Below are 23,046 nucleotides of genomic sequence, written 5' to 3'. Positions count from 1 at the left end.
GTGTCCAACTCTGTGCGACCCCATAGACGGCAGCCACCAGGCTTCCCTGTCCCTGGGATTCTCCAGGCAAGAACACTGGAGTGGGTTGCCATTTCCTTCTCCAGTGCATGAAAGTGAAAAGTGCAAGTGACATCACTCAGTCATGTCCGACTCTTCACGACCCCATGGATTGCAGCCTACCAGGCTCCTCCGTCCATGGGATTTTCCAGGCAAGAGTACTGGAGTGGGGTGCCATTGCCTTCACCAAGCAATTCTCTGGCACGCTGGGTGTCCTATGATTTAACTCCATTCTGACACTGTCTCCCTGGAGACTGGGTCAGACCCTATAGGTTAAGGGCTGAGTCCTACAAGACTGCTTCCCTCCGCTCATTTCATAGCCAATTGAAAGTCCAGGTTGTCGCCTGTGCTTCTGACTGACTGGCTATAGTTTGGAGGTTCCCACGACCTCCTCCTTGGGTGCCATCACTTTGTTACAGTGGCTCACAGAACTCAGAGAAACACTGTATTTATTAGATTACTGGTTTATTATAAAAGAATATAGCAACCCACTCCAGTGTTCTTGCCTGGAAAATTCCATGGACAGAGGAGCCTGGCCATGGGGTCGCATAGAGTCGGACACAACTGAGCAACTAACACACACATAACTTAGGAACAGCCAGGTGGAAGAGATAAAGAGGGCAAGGTTTTCAGGAAAAGAGCCCAGAGTTTCTGTGTCCTCTCTGAGCCCTCCCCTCTCTCCTTGTGTTCACCAGCCCAGAGGTTCTCCAAACCCTGTGCTTTGGGTTTTTATGAAGAGTTCATTACATAGGCATGATTGATTAAATCATCGGCCATTGATGATTGAACTTACTATCTAGTTCCTCTCTCCTCCTCAGAGGTCAGTACAGAGAGACCAAAAGTTCCAGCCATCCATTCAGGAGGTTTAATGGTGATGAAGTGAGGAGAGGTCACTTGGGTTTATGAAGCCACCTCTGCCGTGGACTTGATGTTAATGTACACCTTCTGCAACTTTTCACCTTTGTTTTCTCCCTCTGTCAGAAGTGAATCTCTTTGTGGGCTAGACTTGCAACGTTCCTGAAGTCATCTTGGTTTGGCATTCCTACCACAAGTTCTGGCGACTCCATACATCACGTTTAAAGATAACGTTGACACGAAGCCGCTGTGAGGATGAAATATGAATCTGGCAAGAGCAACATTTCTTTCTGCGTGGGTTGCATTCTCAGCTGAGAGAGGTGGGGCGAAGACCCAGAATTACCGTTGCTCCTCTCCGCCCTCGCTGCCTTCTAGGCAGGGTGCTTTCTGCACTGAGAGCCAGTTCCCAGCCAGTACAGACTTGCCTTCCTCTCTGAGTCGTCTTTCTTGACTGTGGCCATCCAGGAATGCTTTCACTGGTGACTGAGGGAGATTTAGGAGATTAGGGAGAGCCGAGAAACAAAGCATGAGTTATTGCTCTTGCTGTACAGGTGTGGTCCTCCCCGACTCTGCTCAAATTCCCAAAACCTCTCTCACCAGGTTTGCAGAGACTACAATAGGGTTGTTGTGAGGTGGGTGGGTGCAGTGAATCAGCAAGGTCTCCGTGAGGTGTAGCCTGTGGGGACAGATCCTCCCATTTGTCACCCCAGCAGGGCCAGGAACTGGTGCAACGTTCAGCTTCATGATTCTTTATATAGTTGCATGACTATATATTTCACTTATAGAATCTGTATTTGCTTCTTTTTTCCCCCTTCTTCATGTACCCCTATTCTTGTTTATATATCTTACTTCCTGCCTTTATTTATTTGAATATTTTAAACATTCTCAAGTTCAAGTCAGTTCCACATTGCTCTCTCTTTACGTGGGTGCAAAGTTTCTTATCTGTTACATATATTGATAGTCCTGTGTGTGCAGTATAATATTTGTGAGCTCATTTTAGTGGCATTTATCTTCCGTGGAAAGACCCCAATGGCTGGAGTTGTTTCCATGAGGTGGTTTGCATTTCCCTGGGGTTTTATAATTGTGTTTACTGCTCTGGAGCACTTTTTAACCTGGGAATTCTGTACAAGGGAGCAGTGTGTGTTTGAGTCCCACGCCTCCAGGAAGCACAAGTGTGGCATTTTGTCCTCTCTCAGATGACTTTGTTCCCCCTATGGCTCATTCTGTTTTTTCTGGGGTGGTGAGCTGAGGTTTTCAGTCTTCGTCACTGTTAGGGCATCTCTTCAGTGGCTTATCTCCTTTAGCTAAGAGCTTGTTCCCTGTTCTGCAGTTCGAGTTCACATGACCTCAGTTCTGGCACAGTTACAGTTATGCATTCCCGTTTTGCTTTGGGGATCTAGATATTCTTCTTTCTGATTTTTCAACTAAGTATTTAAACTATTTTTTGGAGGGGGTTCCATTTTATCTAGCATTATTTTCAGTAGGAAGGGGCTTGCTGTATCTGCTCTATCCCCATCTTGACAAAAGTCCTAACATCATGACCCAAATCTTCCTAAAAAGGAATGGATCTTTGCTTGATTTTTTTTTCTTTTCTTTTTTAAAAATTCTGCATTTGATTTGGCAATGATTTTTTGGATATGATATGAGGAACACAGGCAATAAAAGAAAAATAGATACATTCAAAATTAAAATTACAATTTCATCAAGATTAAAAACTTTTGTGTGTCAAAGGATACTGTCAATAGAGTAATATGCAACCTACAGAATGAGAGAAAATATTTGCAAATCATGTACCTGATAAGGGGTTAATATACAGAATATATAAAGAACTCCTACAACTCAGTATAAAAAATATCACACAACCCAATTAAAAAATGAACAAAGTCACCAAATTGTATACGTTAATTATGTGCAGTTTTTTGTATACCAATTATATCTGCGTAAAGTTGGGAAGAATGGGCAAAGGACTCAAATAAATATTTTTCTAATGAAGATATTTAAGTGACTAATAAGTACATGAAAAGATGCTCAATATCACTAATTATTAGGGAAATGCGAATAAAAACAATGAGATACCATTTCATGCCCATTAGGTTAACTATTAAACAAAAATCAGAAAATAACAAGTGTTGGTAAGGATGTGAAGAAATTGGACATTGCTTGTCCATTGCTGATGGGAATGTAAAATGATGCAGCTCCTGGGGAAAATGGTATGGTGGCTCTTAAAAAATACAACATAGAATTTCCATTCCTTTTCTTTTCCTTGTGTGCATGCTCAGATGTGTCTGGCTCTTTTGGACTGTATGGACCCCATGGACTGTAACCCACCAGGCTACTCTTGGTGGGATTTTCCGGGCAAGAATAGTGGAGTGGATTGCCATGCCATTCTCCAGGGGATCTTCCTGACCCTGGGAGAGAACCTGCATCTCTTATGTCTCCTGCATTGGCAGGCAGATTCTGTACCACTGGTGCCACCTGAGAACCACACCTGGGTGTATAATCCAAAAGAGTTGAATGCAGGCACTCTAACATATATTTGTACACCCGTGTTTACAGTAGCATTATTTTCAATAACCAAAAAGTGAAAGCAATCCAAGTGTCCATTGTTGGGTGAGTGGATGAACAATGTAATATATATATATATATATATGGGCTTCCTTGGTGGCTCAGTGGTAAAGAACCTGCCTGCCAGTGCAGCAGATGTGGCTTTGATCCCTGGGTTGGGAAGATCCCCAGGGGAAGGAAATGGCAACTCACTCCCTTATACTTGCCTGGGAAATCCCACTGACAGAGGAGCTGGGTGATCTATAGTTCATGGGATTGAAAAAGAGTTGGACATGACTTAACAACTAAACAACAAGCATACAATGGAATATTATTCAGCCTTAAAAAGGAAGGGAATTCTGACATGTGCCACACATGACATGGATGACCCTTGAGGATGTTATGCTAAGTGAAGTAAGCCAGTTACCAAAAAAAAAAAAAAAAAAAAATGGTGTGATTCCACTTATATGAGGTATCTGCAGTAATAAAATTCACAGAGACAGAGAGTAGAATGTTGGCGGCCAGGGATGGGAGGAGAGGGAACTGGGAGTTATTGTCCAGTGAGTATAGGATATCAGCTGTGGAAGATGGAAATGTTCTGGAGATGAGTAGTGATGGTTGTACAACAGTGTGAATGTACTTAATGCTTCTGAACTGTATACTTAAAAATGGTTAAAATGTCAAATTTCATGTTGGGTAAATTTAACCACAATAAAAAAATTTCAATATAAAATAAAAATATATATTAAAAAATATCTGCGTTAGTGTTGGCACTTTATCCTCAACTTCTCTCACAGCAGTAACTGTGTAGTACAGAAATACTGATCTCACCTTTCTATGATGTGATGGATATTCTCTTTGCCCCTCTAGATTCACTTTCTATATTTTTCTGCCCTGCGCAACCTTCCAGTTGGGTTGTCCCATTGCAGGCACTGCTGAAGATCAGAAGGTGAGAAGAGAGAGATATTGGTATGTATCCCCCTGGCTCCCACCTTCCTCCTATGGTCTGACAGTAACTGTATTTCTATAACAAAGGCCACAGCATCTGTGGGGACCCTGTCCCTTGCCCATGGCTCTTGCTAGCTTCCAGGAACTGTTCTCTGCCTTGCCCAGTCAGGCCTTCGGTGGTAACAGCTTCCAGATTTTGCTAGTCCCTGCTGCTTTGCCATCGCTTGTTCCTCCTATCCCTGAACACACCTTGCTAATAGTCTCCTCATTAAACTGTCTTCAGTGACCCTGGTGAACATGCATGTTATCCGTGGGGAACTCTGACCGACACATGGTGTCCTATGTCAGATTTTACAGCATTGTCTACCTTTTCAGACCCACTATGTGCCGGGAACCACACCAGGTATTAGTGATGTGTTGTTGTTGTGCTCGGTCAGTTTCTTGACTTTTTCGACCCCCTAACAGTGGCCTGCCAGGCTCCTCTGTGCATTTAACTAGGTCCCTGTTGTTGAGTTCAAAGTCAAGTCTGGGAAGACAGACAAGCAAAAGCACTATTACAATTCAGAGTGGTAAGTGCTGTGACAGAGGTGAGAATAAAGTGCCATGGACGCATAGAGTAAGAGCATCAAAACCAGCTGTGGGTGGGGGAGGCTGTAGGGAAGGCCTCTTGGGGGAGATGACACTCTAGAGATGCTGCTCTGTAGAAGGAGAAAAAGGTGGGAAGGCTTTCAGGGTAGCAAGAAAAGATTACGAAGGGACAGAGGCACAGCCCTAGTTATCAGTTCAGGAGTGTCTGGCAAGGCTAGAGAGCAGCAGAAATGAGGCTGGAGAAGGGGGTAGGGACACACCATGAAGGCCCTTGGGTACCCCAAGATGACTGTGGATTTCATCTTGCATGTTAAGAGGAATTAATGCTTGGTTTTAACCAAGGGAGTGACACCATCAAGTTTGCCTTTAAAAACTGTGGGTAGAGAAAGGACAGAGAAGGCAATGGCACCCCACTCCAGTACTCTTGCCTGGAAAATCCCACGGATGGAGGAGCCTGGTAGGCTACAGTCCATGAGGTCGCTAAGAGTCGGACACGACTGGGCGACTTCACTTTCACTTTTCACTTTCATGCACTGGAGGAGGAAATGGCAACCCACTCCAGTGTTCTTGCCTGGAGAATCCCAGGGATGATGGGGCCTGGTGGGCTGTCGTCTATATGGGGTTGCACAGAGTCAGACATGACTGAAGCGACTTAGCAGCAGCAGCAGCAGCAGCAGCAGCAGCAAAGGAGTGGAAGAGATCAAACAGGCAGGGAGAAGAAAAAGTTTATTGGGAAATGGTAGAGGCTGTCTTTTCTGAAGGGTAGAGTAGTAGTTGGCTGGTTTACTAAAAAACAAAAAACAGTTAAAATGGGTATTCATAAAAATGATATTTTCAATATTTAAACTTATATACCAGTATTCTGCTCTACTGCCTTTCTTGCATAAATCACTCATTAGTTCCTTTAAAATTTTTAAACTTTATTTTAGGCTATGCTGGGTCTTTGTTGCTGCACAGGCTTTTCTCCACTTTCAGGGGAGGGGGCTGTTCTCTAGTTGCGGTCCGCAGGTTCCTCACTGTGGCTTCTGCTGTGGAGCACAGGCTCTAGCGCGTGTGGGCTTCAGCAGTTGTGGCTCCCAGGTTCTCTCGTTGTGGCGCACAGGCTTAGTTGGTCTGTGGCACGTGGGATCTTCCTGGACCAGTAATCAAACCCATGTCTCCTGCATTGGCAGGCATATTCTTTACCCCTGAGCCACCATGGAAGCCCTAGTTCCTTTTTTTAAGCGGAGGAATTTAAAGATACTTGTGAGGCAGTCTGAAGAAATGAGGCTTTTAGATTTTTGCGGTTTTTCACATTTGTTTACAGTTGTCTCAGCTACACTTACATCAACCACAGTGATCTCCAGTGAATTTCCCTCATCAAGTTTTTGAAAAGAATTTGGCTTTCAGAAAGAACTTTCTTTTGGTACTCTCATAGCCCTTTGTTTATCCATTTATTGTTTCCCTCAACTAAAAGTAACCCCTGTAAAGGCAGGACCTTATCTGTCTTGCTGACTGTATCCTTGGAGCCTATGACCGTGCCTGTAGTAGAGTTGGACAGACACTTAAAGAGTGAATAGTGACAAGTGACATCTATCGGGCTGAGTAATTTAGAGATGATTCTCTTGGTATCATTAGTCATGATTATGGATACACCAAAGATACATATTTATTATTCACTATGCAACTTCTAGTAATTGTTCCCATCAATCTAATTTATATTCCTCCCAGTCTTCCCCATCTCTTGCACAAATTTACCGACTCCAGTGTGTGTTTTAAAAAACAATATTGTTTTATTACTAACAGGAGTGGCCTTCCTGGGTAGGTGGGTGTGCCGGGCTCAGGGGATGTTGGGGCTGTGAAGAGCAGATAACTGAGAGGCTGGAAAGAAAGGGAGTGCGCCTGGAGGCCAGGCCCAAAGGCTCCTCCAATTTACTTCTGGGAAGAGGCAGACTTAATAAAGGATTCATGGCAAGCAATGGCCAGGCCACCAATAAGATTAAGAAATTCTTGGAAATCTAGCTGCCCATCAGAATTGAGGTCCAATTTCTTCATCATGCGGTCAAGGACACCAGGGTCCTTCTGGTTCTGCAAAGATAATAATAATGACATAATGACATTAGTACCTTTATATTGTTCTTTCTAAAATGTTTTTAAAAATGTCACATTTTATTCTCACATGTGAGGCACAGGGTAGGGGTCACTAATTTTCCCACTTGTCAGACACAGAGACAGACTCAAACAGATGAAGTGACCGGCCTAAGCAGAAGACCTAGGACTCAAATCAGCTTTTTCTTTCCTTCTAAATTAACCATTTACTTAAAAAAAAAAATTTTTTTTTTTTTTGGCCGTGCCTCATAGTCTGTGGAATCTTAGTTCCCCAACCAGGGACTGAAGCCAGGCCCTCGGCAGTGAGAGCCTGGAGTCGGAACCACTGTCCAGGGTTCTTTCTGTTACATCTGGGGATTACTCAGTTTTGTAAAATCAGTGGATAACTTTTCCTAAGTGTCACATGCAACTCCAATATACAAACTACATACAAGTGGAGGGATCTGAGGTAGGAAGAGGACAGCAGCTGATGCAGGGCCTGCTTAATCAGCCTCACCCTCCACACATCCTAAACCCCAACCCCTACACACATTTACAGCCACTGGTTACACACAGCTACTTAATTAACTTAGAAAATCAGTCTGTTAATTGCTATTGGCTGCCATGTCAAGTGGTGCACATATAGAATATTTAGAATGTTATTTCCATCACTACAGAAAATTCTTCTGAACAGGGCTGCCCTAGTGGCTTTGGGGTGGAGGAATAACATTTGAAAACTCTTTTATTACTCCATTTACTACTTTGTAAACCATCTCCTTAAATGAAAAAAAAAAAAAACAAAAAAAACACCACTGTTACCTATGTTATATAGAGTTTGATAACTCTGATTTTAGATCACATGTTAGTCAAAAGAAGAAGAAAAGATCCTTAATAGCCATTCAGAGCTCACTCAGCCCTGGGGGCTCAGCTGCTGTCCTTCATTCCCAGCCAGCCTTCTGTCCCGGTCTTGCAGTCTGGGGTTGGGGGCTGGGAGCACTACCTTTGTGAAGGCACCCAGCTCTGTATTCATGAAGATCAGAAACTCAGCCTTGGAGAGTTTGCTGTTGTTACCATCCCTTCCAGCATGCTTTTGGAAAACAGCAATCAGAGACTCGATGCATCGTTCAGTCTCCGTAGGGCTGGATACTTTTGCCTTTGAGGGGGAAAGAACAATTCAGGATTCAGATAAGGGGAGGATATCAACAGCTCGGTGCTGAAGAACACTCCAGAGGATTTCGTCTCTTCATTTTGGGTCAAAGCAGTTTCCTAAAAGATGGGTCATTGTTTGGGGGCTAAGGGGTTAAGACAACCACAGAAAGTCACATTCTGTGAGCTTCTTCCCCATATCGCCTCCTGTTTATTCCAGGTGAAAATGCTGGTATACTTGAAAGCAGTAGACAGACTAGATGAGCATGAGGTGACAGGGTTTACTGATACTTTTAGAACGTGTGGGTAAATATATGGATATTATATACTCACAAATATGAAACCCACCAAGCATTGTGTATTAGATTAAAAAATTCCCTATTTTCCAAAAGTATATATAGAGGTTACTGTGATTAGTTAAAGGACATTTCTTTTTAAAGGAATACTGAATTCTCAGGACTCATACATTTTCTAGAAAAAAACTAAAAGTATAGTTACCCTGAGGTGTGAGAAGGTAATTGACCTGGCAGAGCTACTTCTAGAATCTCAGCCTCCAGGTTGCTTCCTGCACCCTTGGCTTTTGCTCCTTCTATTCCCAGATGCCACTAATTCCCACAGGAAAAGCTCATGGAACTTCTCTGGTCACTTCAAACCAGAAGGTTGATATGGGAGCTCTGATCACAGTTGCCACTCACACAGCTCCTATGGCATTTACGGAGCTGAACCACAGGTGTGGTCACACCAGAAGGAGCAGGAGATTCATATCCTATTCTGGGCTCTGCTTTCCTTACAAGGGAAGTCTTCAAGGAAATTCTGTCATACTCTGCCCTTCATTCCAGCCAGCTCCTGGGGCCCCAGACGCGAGGAACTCGTGGGCTCCCCCTGGTGGATAAGAGCAGGAACTGAAGACTTTCTGGAAAACTTGATGGCCACACCCTTCCTTCAAAGCTTTATCTCGCTCTGGAGGTTAACAATGATGGTGACTTTTGCAATGTAGCACTTATCCCGTTAATTTGTTCATAGGATGGACTCCCTGGAGCCCAGAGCTGGAGGCTTTCAGGACACGTAATTTACATGCTAAGAAGCACTGATGTGCCTAGCTGCCATTCTCCTTCCCTCCTTCAGTCTCTCCAGGTGTTTTAACCGCCTATCCTGGTGCTCACTGCATCCTGGAACATCTATAAAGCCCTTTCTGGAGGTGGGTTCTAGAGAACTCTATAGGAGATGGATTATTCCCCAACAGTCACGTTGTCAGGACTTTTTCCTTTAAGAAAGTGTTGGCAGCCTCAGAGTTTTGGTGAGAAACAAAATACCACAGCCTAGAAACAGATGTGTTTGCACAACAGTTTTTCTTATCAGGAGTGCAATCTCACAGTAACATCAGATTACAGGAACAAGGTTGACTGGGAGGGCACACCAGATAGGGTAGAACGTTCCAGGCTGAGGAGCCAGGGCTTTGTGATCTTTTTCTATACCTACAGAAATATCCTCTGACCCTTTTCTTTGTAGAATTCAGGCTGCTTTCGTTTTCCCGTTTCAGTGGCTTTCTGCTTTTCTTTTTTTCTCTCCTTAACATCAACCTTGACTGAATTTTTTTCTCCTTGAAATCTGTTGCCATCAGCTACATGGAGAAAATTAAAACCCCTGCATGTCTTCCCAGAGGTAATTTTCCAGAACAAAAACACAAATATCAAATTACCTAAGTGGAATTACAAAATTTGTAGTGCTGGAGGGGACTTTGGAGAGGGTTCCCCGGCAGAGAGGCCCAGAGACAGGAAAGTTTCGCCCAAGTTGGAGCAGTGGCTGAAGGAGGAGAGAAAGCGATCTCCTGCCTGGATGGAGGCCAGTGCTCCCCATCACTGCTCCCCATAGTTCTATTTGATGGGAACGATGAGAGGAAGGAGAAAACAGCATGATAAATGGATGCTGTAAAAGAGCTTATTAGTAAAAAATGCGTGCTAAACACTCATTTGAGAAAGTTAAAGAAAAAAAGTAACACTTGAAAAAACAAGTATTGCAGTTCTCATTCTTAATTCATGCTCCCTTTCCTTCCAAGGAGCCCCGGTGGCATTCTTTCTTCCGGGGCAGTCATTCCAGGCCTTCGCCACTTGGTGGTGCTGGGTCTGCCTTTTCTAGGTTCCTTGAGATTTTGGTCCCCCACTTTAGCGTGGAAAGAAGAAAGAGCAGTGGAGGATACAGACTGGCACACTAAAGCAGGGGTTAGCACACGTGTTCTGTAGGTGCCAGACGGGATATATATTAGGCCAATGTGGTCCACTTGGTCTCCATCACTCTGCTTTTGTAGCAGGGCAGGAACCACACAGAGAACTCATGAAGGGGCGTGGCCGTGTGCCAATAAAACTTTTTACTTACGGACGGTGAAGTTTGATTTTCATATAATTCTCAAAGTATTAGTCTTCCTTTGCTTTTCTTTCAACTATTTACGTAAAATCCACTCGGAGTTCGTGGGAGCAGAGAACCCCACTTGGCCCGCGGGCGGAAGTTTGCTGACTCCGTGAAAGAGAGGCCAAGGAAGACGCAGGTTTTGGGGGGTGGATTAATGCAGGTAGAAAGAATTCACAGTGGGGCTGGCAGGAGTTGAGAGAAGAAAAACAGGCGACGGAGGAGCGCCTAAAAAGACTGGGTTAAAGGGAAGAGGGAAGGAGGAGGGGGCTTCCCGGAGCCGGGTCCCTCCCACATTCCTGGCCGGGCTCCGCGGGCTGGGACCGGCTTCAGTTTCAGTCTCCGCGTCTAGGCCTCTTGCCCGTCGTTTACTGAAACTCCGATTTCCCCTCTAGGGCTCAGACCTATAGCTCTATAACTATATGTAACTGCAGCCACCACGCAGAATTCAACCCCCCGTGTCGTTAGGTCGTACCCCGGGCTCCGCGGGCCCCGCCGGCGAAGGGCTTCCGGCACCGGCCGAAGCCCCTCGCCCCGTTTCCCGCCGGGCTAGGGGCTCCGCGCCGGGCGTGGCTCGCAGTGCACTTCGTCTATCCTAGCCCCAGACCTCTGCGGAAAAACAAGAGCCTCCCGATGCTACCCCGAGGCTGTGATTCCAGGTATAATTTAGGGCTTCTTCCTGCCATCTGCTGTTCTCTGATGCCCTCCGGTAGATTTATTTGTCCAGCTGTTTCCTGCCACGACCACTTCAAAAATCAAAGATCAAGCCTGGTGAAAAGTAAGCCGTGGCTGTAATTTTCATGTAAGAGGAATTTACATAAAAGAAGTTTTCATGTAAAAGGAAGACAAGTAAAAAGCGCGGCTTACCATGTCGGAGAGGAGCGAGGCGCGAGGATGCGAGTGGGGAGCTGGGCGGCGGGCACTGGGCGGCGGGCCGGGTCTGCAGCCTCCCGGGCCGGCCGCACCCGGCTCCGCCCCGCGCGGCTTCCTCCTGACTCACGCGCCCCCTTCCTCCGCCCCCCCCCCGCCCCCCCCGCTCCGTGGATCCGGGCTCGTCGCTGTGGCCTTTGTTTGCCAAACGCGCAGTTTCACCTTAAAACTCACACAAAACCCCACTGTCCTCACGGAGCCTTAAACAATCTCTCTCTCCCTGTCTTGTGAACAGTGAAGATGTTGGTCTTTTCTGAATTTAAACTTTTGCGTAGCGGTCTTTGGGAAGTCTGTTCAAGTCCACGGGTCTTCCATGTACGAACTCACCAGCTATTTCTGCTCCTTCCTAAAGGCGGCTGTGCTAAGTCACTGCAGTCGTGTCCGACTCTGTGCGACCCCATAGACAGCAGCCCACTAGGCTCCCCTGTCCCTGGGATTCTCCAGGCAAGAACACTGGAGTGGGCTGCCATTTCCTTCTCCAATGCATGAAAGTGAAAAGTGAAAGTGAAGTCGCTCAGTCGTGTCCGACTCTTAGCGACCCCATGGACTGCAGCCTAACAGGCGCCTTCGTCCATGGGATTTTCCAAGCGAGAGTACTGGAGTGGGGTGCCATTGCCTTCTCCGCCTAAAAGCGGAGCGATCCCTTTAAAAGACTAGCAACTCGGAATGTTGGCTATAATTGCAGAGTACATGTTTCCTAGAAACCAGGGCTGTCTGTTTTTTCACACTGGATGTAATTAACGGACTAAACGGTGATGATTTGTGCAAACTGGAGCATCATTGTCTCAAATGTCTCTATAAACCGATTAAGAGTTAAAGCAAGACCCTACACCCCAAAGTACTGCAACGGTGCAGTACGACCACAAACTACTGACCTGTGCAAGTCGGGGTCTTACCTCTGTGCAGTTGGCAACGGAGTTGTATGAAGAATCAGAAGCTCTGGATTCTGATCCTGGATCTGTAATTGTTTAGTCGCTAAGTCGTGTCTGAACCTTTTGCGACCCCATGGACTGTAGCTCGCCAGGCTCCTCTGTCCATGGCATTTCCCAGGCAATAATACTGGAGTGTGTTGCCACTACCTTCTCCAGGGCATATTTTCCAGGGTCTCCTGTCTGTTCAGGAGACGCAGGATGGAACGTCTCCTGTGTAGATAGGCTGATTCTTTACCACCCAGTCACCAGGGAAGCAGGTATCTGTAATTACTTCAAGGCAACAGTTTTGGCAAAACCCCTCAGTCCTCTGAGCCTCCATTTCCTTACCTGTAAAAGTAGGTGCCCTTTCCTTTCCTACTGCACAAGATTGTTATGACTATTAGATAAAAGGATGGTTTTGAGAGGGCTTCAAGAACTGAAATAGATGAGAAAGGAAGATAAAGGGTTGCAGGGCATTGTGTAAACTGCTTCCTGACATCTCTTTTCTTGCAGCCTCAGCTGGTCACTTCTGAAGAGATCTTCATCTCTTCTCACCTACACCAGACCACAGTTTTAGTTATTCTTGAATCCACTTGAAAGTCTCACCTGAGCCTCAAACTCAATTAAAGAGATACTTGTTTTCCCTGAGTCTATTTCTCTCCTATCCTGCTTATCTCTGCTAATGATACTGTTATTCTTCTGTTCTCCTGACTGGAGAGTTTTGGAGCCAGGTTTGGACTCTAAATACCTTTCTTACCCCCCAAATCTTATCAAGTGCTAGGTACCATCAGTTTTATTTTCTCTCTCGGATCTGGTTATATTCTACCTCCAGGGTTCTAGTTTAGGTTTTCATTCCCTCTTTCCTCCAGTTTTCTAATTGGTCTCTTGCCCTCCAGTTGTTCTACTGACTGTTAAAAACACATTTCTCTACAGTACAGCTCTGGTTAGTTGCTTGCTTAAAAATGAAACACAATAAAAGAACCAAACAAGATGGCTCTCCAATGCCCTTCATATCAAATCCAAATTTAGCTTCTATCTGCCTTTGAAAAACCTTAATCAATGAATGAATTCTTCAATTTATTTATTAAAAAAATTCGTTTTGAAGACTATTTTGTGTCAAGCTCAGTGATAGACACAAGAGATACAAATACAAATGTGATATTAGTGGCTGCCTTTGAGGTGGTCTGTGGATAGACTGTGGGGTTTTCCCATTGACTTAGCGGTAAAGAATCTGCCTGCAATGCAGGAGTTGCAGGAGACACAGGTTTCGTACCAGGGTCAGGAAGATCTCCTGGAGGAGGGCAAGGCAACCCACTCCAGTATTCTTTGCATGCCATCTTTCCTTCATGTCTGGAGAATCCCATGGACAGAAGAGCCTGGCAGGCTACAGTCCACAGGGTGGCAAAGAGTTGGACACGACTGAAGCGACTGTACATGCTTGCACATGGATAGACTGTAGACCTACAGTATTTTGAGGGATGTTCCATGGATGGATGCTGGGATCCACATACACCTCAAAGGTATGTGTAAAATTTTCTGCCTAAGAGAACTTCTTCTTGGGGAGGACTCATAACTTTCATCTGATTCTCAGAAAAATCTATGATCAAAAATATTAAAGAATCATTAGTCTAAATTATTCCATACCTGAATCATGGGACTTCCCATATCACACCCCTCTTTAAGGGAAAACACCTTAAACATGTTTATCTCCCTCTGCTGAAAGTCCAGCCAAGTTGGTAAATTTTTGCATAATTTGACCCCGTGCCCACTGTCATAGCTGACTGGATTGAGTTTAACTCTAGGCTCAAGGACTGCCATTCCACAGAATGGACAGTATTGGATGTTTCATGACATGATATGAAATAGTGAGCTGGGACCATTCAGCTTTTTGGAAAGCTGAAATAAGAAACACATACAAATTAGGCATTTAGAAGAGCTGAAGCTGAACATTTGGATGGAGAGAATCATGAGGTCATGACAAATAAAAATTATGAAGAAGCAGACACCATAAATAAGTAGATGCTATGACATTTGGAAAGAATGTGCAGAATAGTGTTCTTATTCTTCCTGAACCTGGTTGTCTAGCTTTCCTGATTTCAAGTAAGGCCTCAATTCTTTCAGTAACTCCCCTGCCCCATGAAGCAGCTTGAGTGAAACCAAAGAAAACAGCTGAATAAAATAAATATGAATTGTCCAGAACCGTGTTGGTGGATCAGCTCTGCCCAGTGAGGGCTGCCTGTGGTAGCAACTCCCCTGCATCATGATGAAAGAGATTTTCTGTCAAAAGAGGGAGCGTTCAGGAAAGATGGAATGTGAAGTAGATTTGGCAATATTGGTAAACAGTGTGTCCAAGTGAAGGGCTAAATGCAAGCAAGGAGCTGAGGATGAGTGAGGGCTGGTAAGTTGATACCAAGAGACAAAAATGAGGTAGAGATTAGTCAGTTTATTCAGGAAATAAATGTGGGGACTTCCAAGGTGCAGGGTAATTCTTATGTGCGACCTGAGCTCTATGCAGGGCTTGGGCCAGTTGCTAAATAGACACATTGCTGCTACTGCTAAGTCGCTTCAGTCGTGTCCGGCTCTGTGCGACCCCAGAGACAGCAGCCCACCAGGCTTCCCCGTCCCTGGGATTCTCCAGGCAAGAACACTGGAGTGGGTTGCCATTTCCTTCTCCAATGCATGAAAGTGAAAAGTGAAAGTGAAGTCGCTCAGTTGTGTCTGACTCTTCTTGACCCCATGGACTGCAGCGCACCAGGCTCCTCTGTCCATGGGATTTTCCAGGCAAAAGTACTGGAGTGGGGTGCCATTGCCTTCTCCGAAATAGACATATTAGACAAACATAATTTCGGGGTGTGACCAAGGCACAGTGGTACTGCCGGGAAGGAAGTGAGTGGTTAACTCCCGAGGAGCAGAGAAAATGTCCTGGAGACAGTGATGCTTGAGTTGGGTAGTGAAGGATGAATAAGAATTCACCAGGTGTAAAATAAATAAATAATTCATCAGGTAGATGGGCACAGTTGAAATCAGTACAGCATGATATGTATAACATCTTATGTGTATGAGCTCTAGCAAGTCATTTAGCTGCTCTGTACCTCAGTTTCCTCATCTATAAAGTGGAGATAATAGAGGTGCTTACTTCTGCTGCTGCTGCTGCTGCTAAGTCGCTTCAGTCGTGTCCGACTCTGTGCGACCCCATAGACGGCAGCCCACCAGGCTCCCCCGTCCAGTGGGTTGCCATTTCCTTCTCCAATGCATGAAAGTGAAAAGTCAAAGTGAAATCGCTCAGTCGTGTCCGACTCTTTGCAACCCCATGGACTGCAGCCTACCAGGCTCCTCCGTCCATGGGATTTTCCAGGCAAGAGTACTGGAGTGGGGTGGTTAAAGATGAAGATGTAATCATGTAAAATGCTTAGAACATAGAGCATTGTCTTCAGAGGAAGGCTTTCATAACAGCTTGTGCCAAAGTAATCACGTGTGGGACTTCCCTGGTGTTCTAGTAGCTAAGACCCCATGCTAACAATGCAGGGGGCCCAGGTTCAATCCGTGGTCAGGGAACTAGATTCCATGTGCCACAGCTGAAAGATTTTTCATGCTGCAACTAGAGATCCCCCATACTACAATGAAGATAGAAGATCCTGCATGCCCCAACTAAGACCTGGTGCAGCCAAATAAATGAATAAAATAAAATTTTTTTTTTTTTTTAAGTAGCAGGGGTGAAGCATATGTGTCTTCTCAGTACCTGAAGGTGGGTTGGTAGTCCTGGGCTTTGTGTATACTTAGCTGTTCAGTTGTGTACAACTCTTTACGACTCTATAGATTGTAGCCCGCCAGGCACATCTGTCCATGGGATTCTCCAGGTAAGAATACTGGAGTGGATGTCATGCCCTCCAGGGGATCTTCCCAACCCAGAGATCGAATCCAGGTCTCCTGCATTGCAGGCAGATTCTTTACCAGCTGAGCCACCAGGCAAGCCCAAGAATACTGGAGTGGGTAGCCTATCCCTTCTGCAGGGAATCTTCCAGACCCAGGAATTGAACTGGGGTCTCCTGCACTGCAGGTGAATTCTTTACCAGCTGAGCTACCAGGGAAGCTCTAGGTATCTGCTGCTGCTGCTGCTGCTGCGTCGCTTCAGTCATGTTGACTCTGTGCGACGCCATAGACAGCAGCCCACCAGGCTCCCCCATCCCTGGGATTCTCCAGGCAAGAACACTGGAGTGGGTTGCCATTTCCTTCTCCAAAGCATGAAAGTGAAAAGTGAAAGTGAAGTTGCTCAGTCATGTCTGACTCTTAGCGACCCCATGGACTGCAGCCCACCAGGGTCCTCCATCCATGGGATTTTCCAGGCAAGAGTACTGGAGTGGGGTTCAAAGAGATAAAGTAGAATGACAGCTGACAAAGACTGGAGAGAGGGAAGAAAGGAGTTGCCATTTAATGAATATAGAGTTTCTGTTTTGCCAAGATGAAAAGAGTTCTGGAGACTGGTTGCGCAACAATATGAATTACAACAGATCACCTAACGATGAGGATTTCAACTGTGCAGATCCACCTATATGTGGGACTTTTCAGTAGTAAATACTTCAATACTACATGATCTGTGGTTGGCTGGATCCTTGAATGTAGAGCCATGGATATAGGAGAAAGTGCAGATACAGGGGACCAATAAGTTATATTCAGATTTTCAACTGATAGAGGGTTGAAACCTAACCTCCACATTGTTTGAGGGTCACCTGTGCTTACTGCTGTAGAACCATGTACTAAAAAATAGTTAAGATGGTAAATTTTGAGTTATATATATTAAACCACAATAAAAAATGCAATCATGATCAAACCAGCAATACATATGCAGGAACTAATGTCTGAGTTACACCATTTGGATCATGTGTATGGGGCAATAGTAAATGTGAGGCCAGAGGTGTGGGATTGAGCCTGGAGAGAGAAGGGTCAGATCACTAAGGGCTATGCTTGGAAATTTGGATTGTATCCTGAAGTTTATCTATCAAGAACCACTGATGATGTTAAAGCAGGATAGTGACTTGATCCACTTCATCTTTTGGGAAGTATAGAAAACTTACTGAGAGGAGAGAGACTAGAGGCAAGAAACATATAAGGATATAGATGCAGTAATCAAGGCGAGATGGCCATGGAGATGGGCAGGGAATTGCCAGGTACTGGGAAGGCAAAGGCAATCGAACTTGGCCTCTGCCTGGATGTGGAAATGGGGTGAAATCACCCTAGGAGAGAACAGGATTGGGAACAGTCACATTTACTTACAGCTTTTCAAATCTCTCTGCCTCACCTCGGGAACTTTGCACATCTATCTGTCTGCAATAGTCTTTTTCTTACCTTAGTTGGCTTGTTGACAACAAACTACCACAGACTGAGTGGCTTAAACAGAAATTTATTTTCTCACAGTTCTGGAGGCTGGAAGTCCCAGATCAAGGTACTAGTTGACTCAGTTCCTGATCAACTCTTTTCCTGGCTTGCAGATGGCTGCTTTCTCACTGAGCCTTCACATGGTGGAGAGAGAGAGTTCTCTCTCTTCATTTTCTTATAAGGCCACAGTCCTATTGAATTAGGGTTCCCCTCTTATGACATTTAAGCATTTAATCATTTGACTGTAATTACCTCCTAAAGACCCTGTCTCTAAATACAGTCAAATTAGGGGTTAGGGCTTTAACCTATGGAATTTTTTTTTGTGTATGGGGACAGACACAATTAAGTCCATAGCATTATCTATCCTTCATACAACTTAGAAATCATCTTCTTTAAGCATTCCTCTTTCTCTAACAGAGTGCTAGGTATCTATGGGAAAAAGAAAGAAAGAAAGAGAAAGCTAACAAAAAAGCCCAAGACTGCTGTCCTTGGAAAGGCCTTCTTTCAAGGCTGGATTTTGGCTGGTGTCTTGGAACTTGGATTTCAGGAGGGTTTCCATCTGTTTCCTCATTATGCCTAAACTATTGGTACCAACAATGTAGTTTATGCCAAGCATCTGCTTTCCTTCTGGGAGTATTGAGTTTTTTGGTACACGCTAGTGAGAGCAGGAGATGTGGTTGAATACCTGGGTCAGGAAGGTCCTCTGGAGTAGGAAATGGCAATCCACTCCAGTATGCTTGCCTGAAAAATTCCATGGACAAAGGAGCCTGGCGGGCTACAGTCCATGGGGTCACAAAGATCTGGACACGCCCACGGACAGAGTATGCCTGTGTGACCAGCCTCCTGCAAACCTCTTGAGTGCTGAGATTCTCTCGTGGACACAACTTCACATGTGTTGTCACAATTCAAAGCTGGAGGAATTCAAGATGTTCTGTATCCATTTTATGTTCTCCCTTAGCTCCTTGTGTCATAATTCTTACCATACTCTGCTGTCATTTTCTGTTCACTTATTTCCTCACTAGACAGCAAGCTACTTGAGGGCAGAGCCAGTATCCTACTTACTACAGTGTTCCTGGCATTCAGTACCTGCATCAGGCAGTTATGTAAGGAGGGTCAGTACTTACAGTGTGCAGAGCTGTCCTGAGCACTGCCGCTATAGTGCTGAACAAGGCAGGTGAAGTCTCTGTTCTGATGGTGCTCAACCGAGCTTTTGTGATTTAACCAATACTTACAGAATAAGGAGGAAGATGATCCACCATAGGACAGAAAAGAGAAATGACTGGGGAGGCGACTCAGAGCCTTCTCTGGTGTCATCAAGTCCGTGGAAGAGAGACTTTCAAGATGGAGAGGGTGGTCAGCAAGGTGAAAGTCTTCAGAGAGACAGAGTATGATGAAGGTTGAGATGTGTCCAGTGCATTTATATCCTTGGAGACCTTTGCCAGAGCAATTTTAGGGTAGGGGGAGGGGAAACGCAAGTGCTGTGGGCTGAATGGGAGATGAAGAGTGGGGACAGGGAGTATGGATTACTTACTTGAGAAGGTTGACTATGAATGGAGGAGAAGTGGAGTGTGGTCAAAAGGGATCTCAAACCAAAGGAGGATTTGAAAGCATAAACACCTTGAATGAGTTCACAGGCTGTGCAGAAGGAGTTGCCAGAGTGAGAAGGCAGATGTACAAGGTTGAGAGGATATGAATGATAGAGCAAGGGCTCAGAGGAGCTATGGCAGATGAATTACTCCACAGAGTGGAAAAGGGGGCAAATGAGGAGTGAGGCTATAGGAGGGCCATAACTTTAGGAGGGCTGCAGAGGGATATCTTTCCGGATAACCTTGTTGGCACATGAAGTGGGGGATAAGGACCTCCTTGACAGTGGCCATAGGACATCTTTGAGTAGGTTCTTGAGTAGGAGACTTGAGGAGGTTCTCAATGGTCTCAGAGGGAAATGGTAACAGGAGCTGACTCAGATGGTAGAGTGGGACAAAAGCTTAGGAAGTTATAATTTTGCAGTGACTCTAATCTCCAGGGTTGTGATTATGTGGCTGTATGGCTTTCTCCTGGTGTGTTTAGAATTCTAGTCATCGGATCCAAGAGAGGGTTGTGAAATGGATTTAGGGTTAAAATTTTACAGAATGGGTGTAACAAAAGGATAAGGCAGTGAAGGAGTTGAGGCTGTGGGTGCGAAAACAATCCACTTGATTGGGCATTGAGTACAGGAAGAAAAAGATGGGAACAAGGACATGGAAGGTCAGTGGGCACAAAAAATTTCTCCGTAAAATCAAAGGATAAGTTACATGGAAAAGAGGGATGGAGATAGCTGGGGATGTAAGAAGTTATTGGGTGTGTGCTCAGTTGTGTCTGACTCTTTGCGACCCTATGGACTGTAGCCAGCGAGGCTTCTCTGTCCACAGGATTCTCCAGGCAAGAATACTGGAGTGGGTTGCCATGCCCTCCTCCAGGGGATCTTACTGACCAAGGGATCCAAGCAGCATCTCCTGAGTCTGCTGCATGGCAGGTGGATTCTTTATCTACTGAGCCATCTGGGAAGAAGTTATTGGTATAAAATTACCTTCCGATGAGTCTAGTAATTTGTGGGTAGAGCTCTTATGATAGCAAAATCCAAGCGTGGCTTAGGGCCTTATTCTGACTGCAGTGTATTTGGAGTGAGCAGGAAGGAAGAAGGTCAAGAAGCTGGGAGGGTAGGGGGCTGGGAGGATGAGCCCTGTCAGTGCTGAGCTCATCCAGGATGGCGAGAGGAGCTACAGTGGAGAGCAAGGTGTGAATCCAGTTATGACGTCTGACGTGAAACAGGTATAGGACACTGATAGACTGTAGAAAAGGGTCTCAGAGTGTCACCTACCACTTTCCTTTATATGCTCTATGCTTTAGCAAGTGGAACCACAGTTTACCACCCAAAGGCCCTCTTCTTTGGCTGTTGCTCAAGCTTTCTCTGCTTTTGAAACATCCTTAGTTTCAGTTCTCTCTGATGAAATCCTAGGCTCCTTCAATGAAGCTCCTCCTTCATGAAGATTTTCTGATTTCAACCACTCACTTTTATCCTCCCATAATATTTTGTAATTTATTTTTTTGTGTGTGGGGGAATTTAATATTCTGCTGTATGTTAAAGGGTTTTATGTTAATAGATTTTTTTCCTGATAGCATGTGTGTTCCTTGCAATTAGGGATGTATCATGTTCATCCTTGTGTCATTCATAGCCATTTGCATGTGGTATCAACTGGTGAGTGTTCATGGGATTGAATGAATAGTATGATTTCAGAGTAGGGGCTGAGTTTGATTTCAGTTCAGTTCAGTTCAGTTGCTCAGTCGTGTCCAGCTCTTTGCGACCCCATGAATCGCAGCATGCCAGGCCTCCCTGTCCATCACCAACTCCCACAGTTCACTCAGACTCACGTCCATTGAGTCAGTGATGCCATCCAGCCATCTCATCCTCCATCGTCCCCTTCTCCTCCTGCCCCCAATCCCTCCCAGCGTCAGAGTCTTTTCCAATGAGTCAACTCTTCTCATGAGGTGGCCAACTCTGTGTAATTTAACATTCAGGACAATGGTAAATAATTGTTCCAAGAATTACTAACTCTTTGTTTTGTTTTTCTTTCTGGAGAAGGATCTCTAGATATTTTTGTTAAGGGTCTTAAATTTATATAAATTATTATTGAATACCAGGCCCTCTGCTAGGGTCTGAGGATACGAAGATAAAAAGAATCATGGCTCCTGCCTTTGAGGATCCTCATATTGAATTTGATTAATAAAACAGGAGTGGGATCCTTCCAAAAACTGAGCCATCTGCATCAGAACGTGTGCACTCAGTCTCTTGGATGAGGCGCTTCCAATTTAAGTCCTAGGCTAGAAGATTTACCTCTTGAAGGTAAGAACTGTCAGGGGAGATCTGTTGATTTCTCCCATAATCAACAGCTCCTGCCCAGAGCACTGAGGCCACATTTACAATATTAAGGAATGACCCCACAATCTCTGAGGCCACTGTGGTGTATATGGAAATGCTGGACAAAGAATTTAAAGGCCTGAGTTTGAGTTTTAGCCCTCTCCCTAGATAAACTTTTTGTTTGCTTGTTTCTGAGCTTCAGTTTTCTCATATGTAAAATGTGGATAGTAATTATGGCGATAATAAATATTAAAGGACTCTTCAAATGGTATTGTGTTATACCAGTGTTAATTGCTACGTGGAGTAAATGAAAATGTGCTTCTAGGCTCTGCTTTGCAGATCTTGGGTGTTACTATTGTTATCACTCAAGCCCTTCCCTCTTCTCACTTCCTGTTGCCTCTGATTGCTGGCCCTCAGTAACTCCCTCACTTGTACTGCTGAAATGGCATCATCAGAGCAGACATGGAGTTCTGTGCAAGCTGGTGGAAGTTCACTGCCTTCCTCCATTGTCTGCACACATCTACGCTTTCCTCCACATTCTTCTAGAATGGTGGCTGGAAACCACTGAAGTCCTCCACAGAGTTGCTTTTAGTCTCCAACTGTTAGGGGAAGCACACTGACTGAAACCGCCCACCCTGGCCAGGCACCATAGTAACCATTTGCATGCGTTGTTTTACGACAGGAGATCCTGGTAAGGAACATGGAACTAATACGCCACCACCAACCGGAAGAGTTCGGGAAAGGTCAAAAGGAGACACCACATGTCTGACCACCTCCCAGAATCCTTCTCTCTGGCATCCATCTTGGCTGAACAAGGCATGCACCATCAGGAAGGACTCTGAGTCGGAACGATTGGCTAAATACAACCCGGAAACTAGGCCCATCACCATAAAACCCAAGACTGAGCCACGTGGCAGAGCTGTTCTCCTGGGTTCCCTTACCCTGCTGCTCTCCACCCGGGTACCCTTTCCCAATAAAATCTCTTGCTTTGTCAGCACATGTGTCTCCTCAGACAATTCATTTCCAAGTGTTAGACAAGAGCCCAGTTTCGGGCCCTGGAAGGGGCCCCCCTTCCTGCAACACAACTGCTGTTAGCAGACGTGAGAGATTTCCTCTTTCACAACGTCCCACAGCAAGTTGTTGCATGTATGTGATATTTCTACTCCCAGGAGGCCACACCATATCAGATCCATGTCTGACCCATTGTGATCTGAATGTGTCATCAAAATAGTCTCAGTGAATCTGTATCATTCAGTTTTTCGTCCAAACTTTTCATCTTGAATTCAAGATGAAATTCTAATTCCAGTTGTTTTTTTTTCATTATTTCCT

General features: G+C 45.0%; 1 protein-coding gene across 1 annotated transcript; it reads right to left on the bottom strand.

The window, feature by feature from the left end:
- Positions 1-6,740: 6,740 nt before the first annotated feature.
- Positions 6,741-11,581, bottom strand: S100A11 (S100 calcium binding protein A11). The gene is made up of 3 exons (NM_001098856.1): positions 11,476-11,581; positions 8,060-8,212; positions 6,741-7,059 (listed from the first exon to the last, which is right to left on the bottom strand). The coding sequence occupies exons 1-3, from the start codon at positions 11,476-11,478 to the stop codon at positions 6,904-6,906; spliced, it is 312 nt and encodes a 103-aa protein (NP_001092326.1). The 5' UTR covers positions 11,479-11,581; the 3' UTR covers positions 6,741-6,903.
- Between the last annotated feature and the right edge of the window lie 11,465 nt (positions 11,582-23,046).

The sequence above is a fragment of the Bos taurus genome, chromosome 3 (assembly GCF_002263795.3).
Source record: "Bos taurus isolate L1 Dominette 01449 registration number 42190680 breed Hereford chromosome 3, ARS-UCD2.0, whole genome shotgun sequence".
Taxonomy (NCBI): Eukaryota; Metazoa; Chordata; class Mammalia; order Artiodactyla; family Bovidae; genus Bos; species Bos taurus.
This window is presented reverse-complemented; position numbering and strand designations above follow the sequence as displayed.

What these genes read in the sequence shown, in the direction of transcription:
- S100A11 (NM_001098856.1), bottom strand. An exon ending in AGCTGGGTGCCTTCACAAAG is followed by an intron (nt 7,060 to 8,059) that starts GTAGTGCTCCCA and finishes TTATCTTTGCAG; the next exon opens with AACCAGAAGGACCCTGGTGT.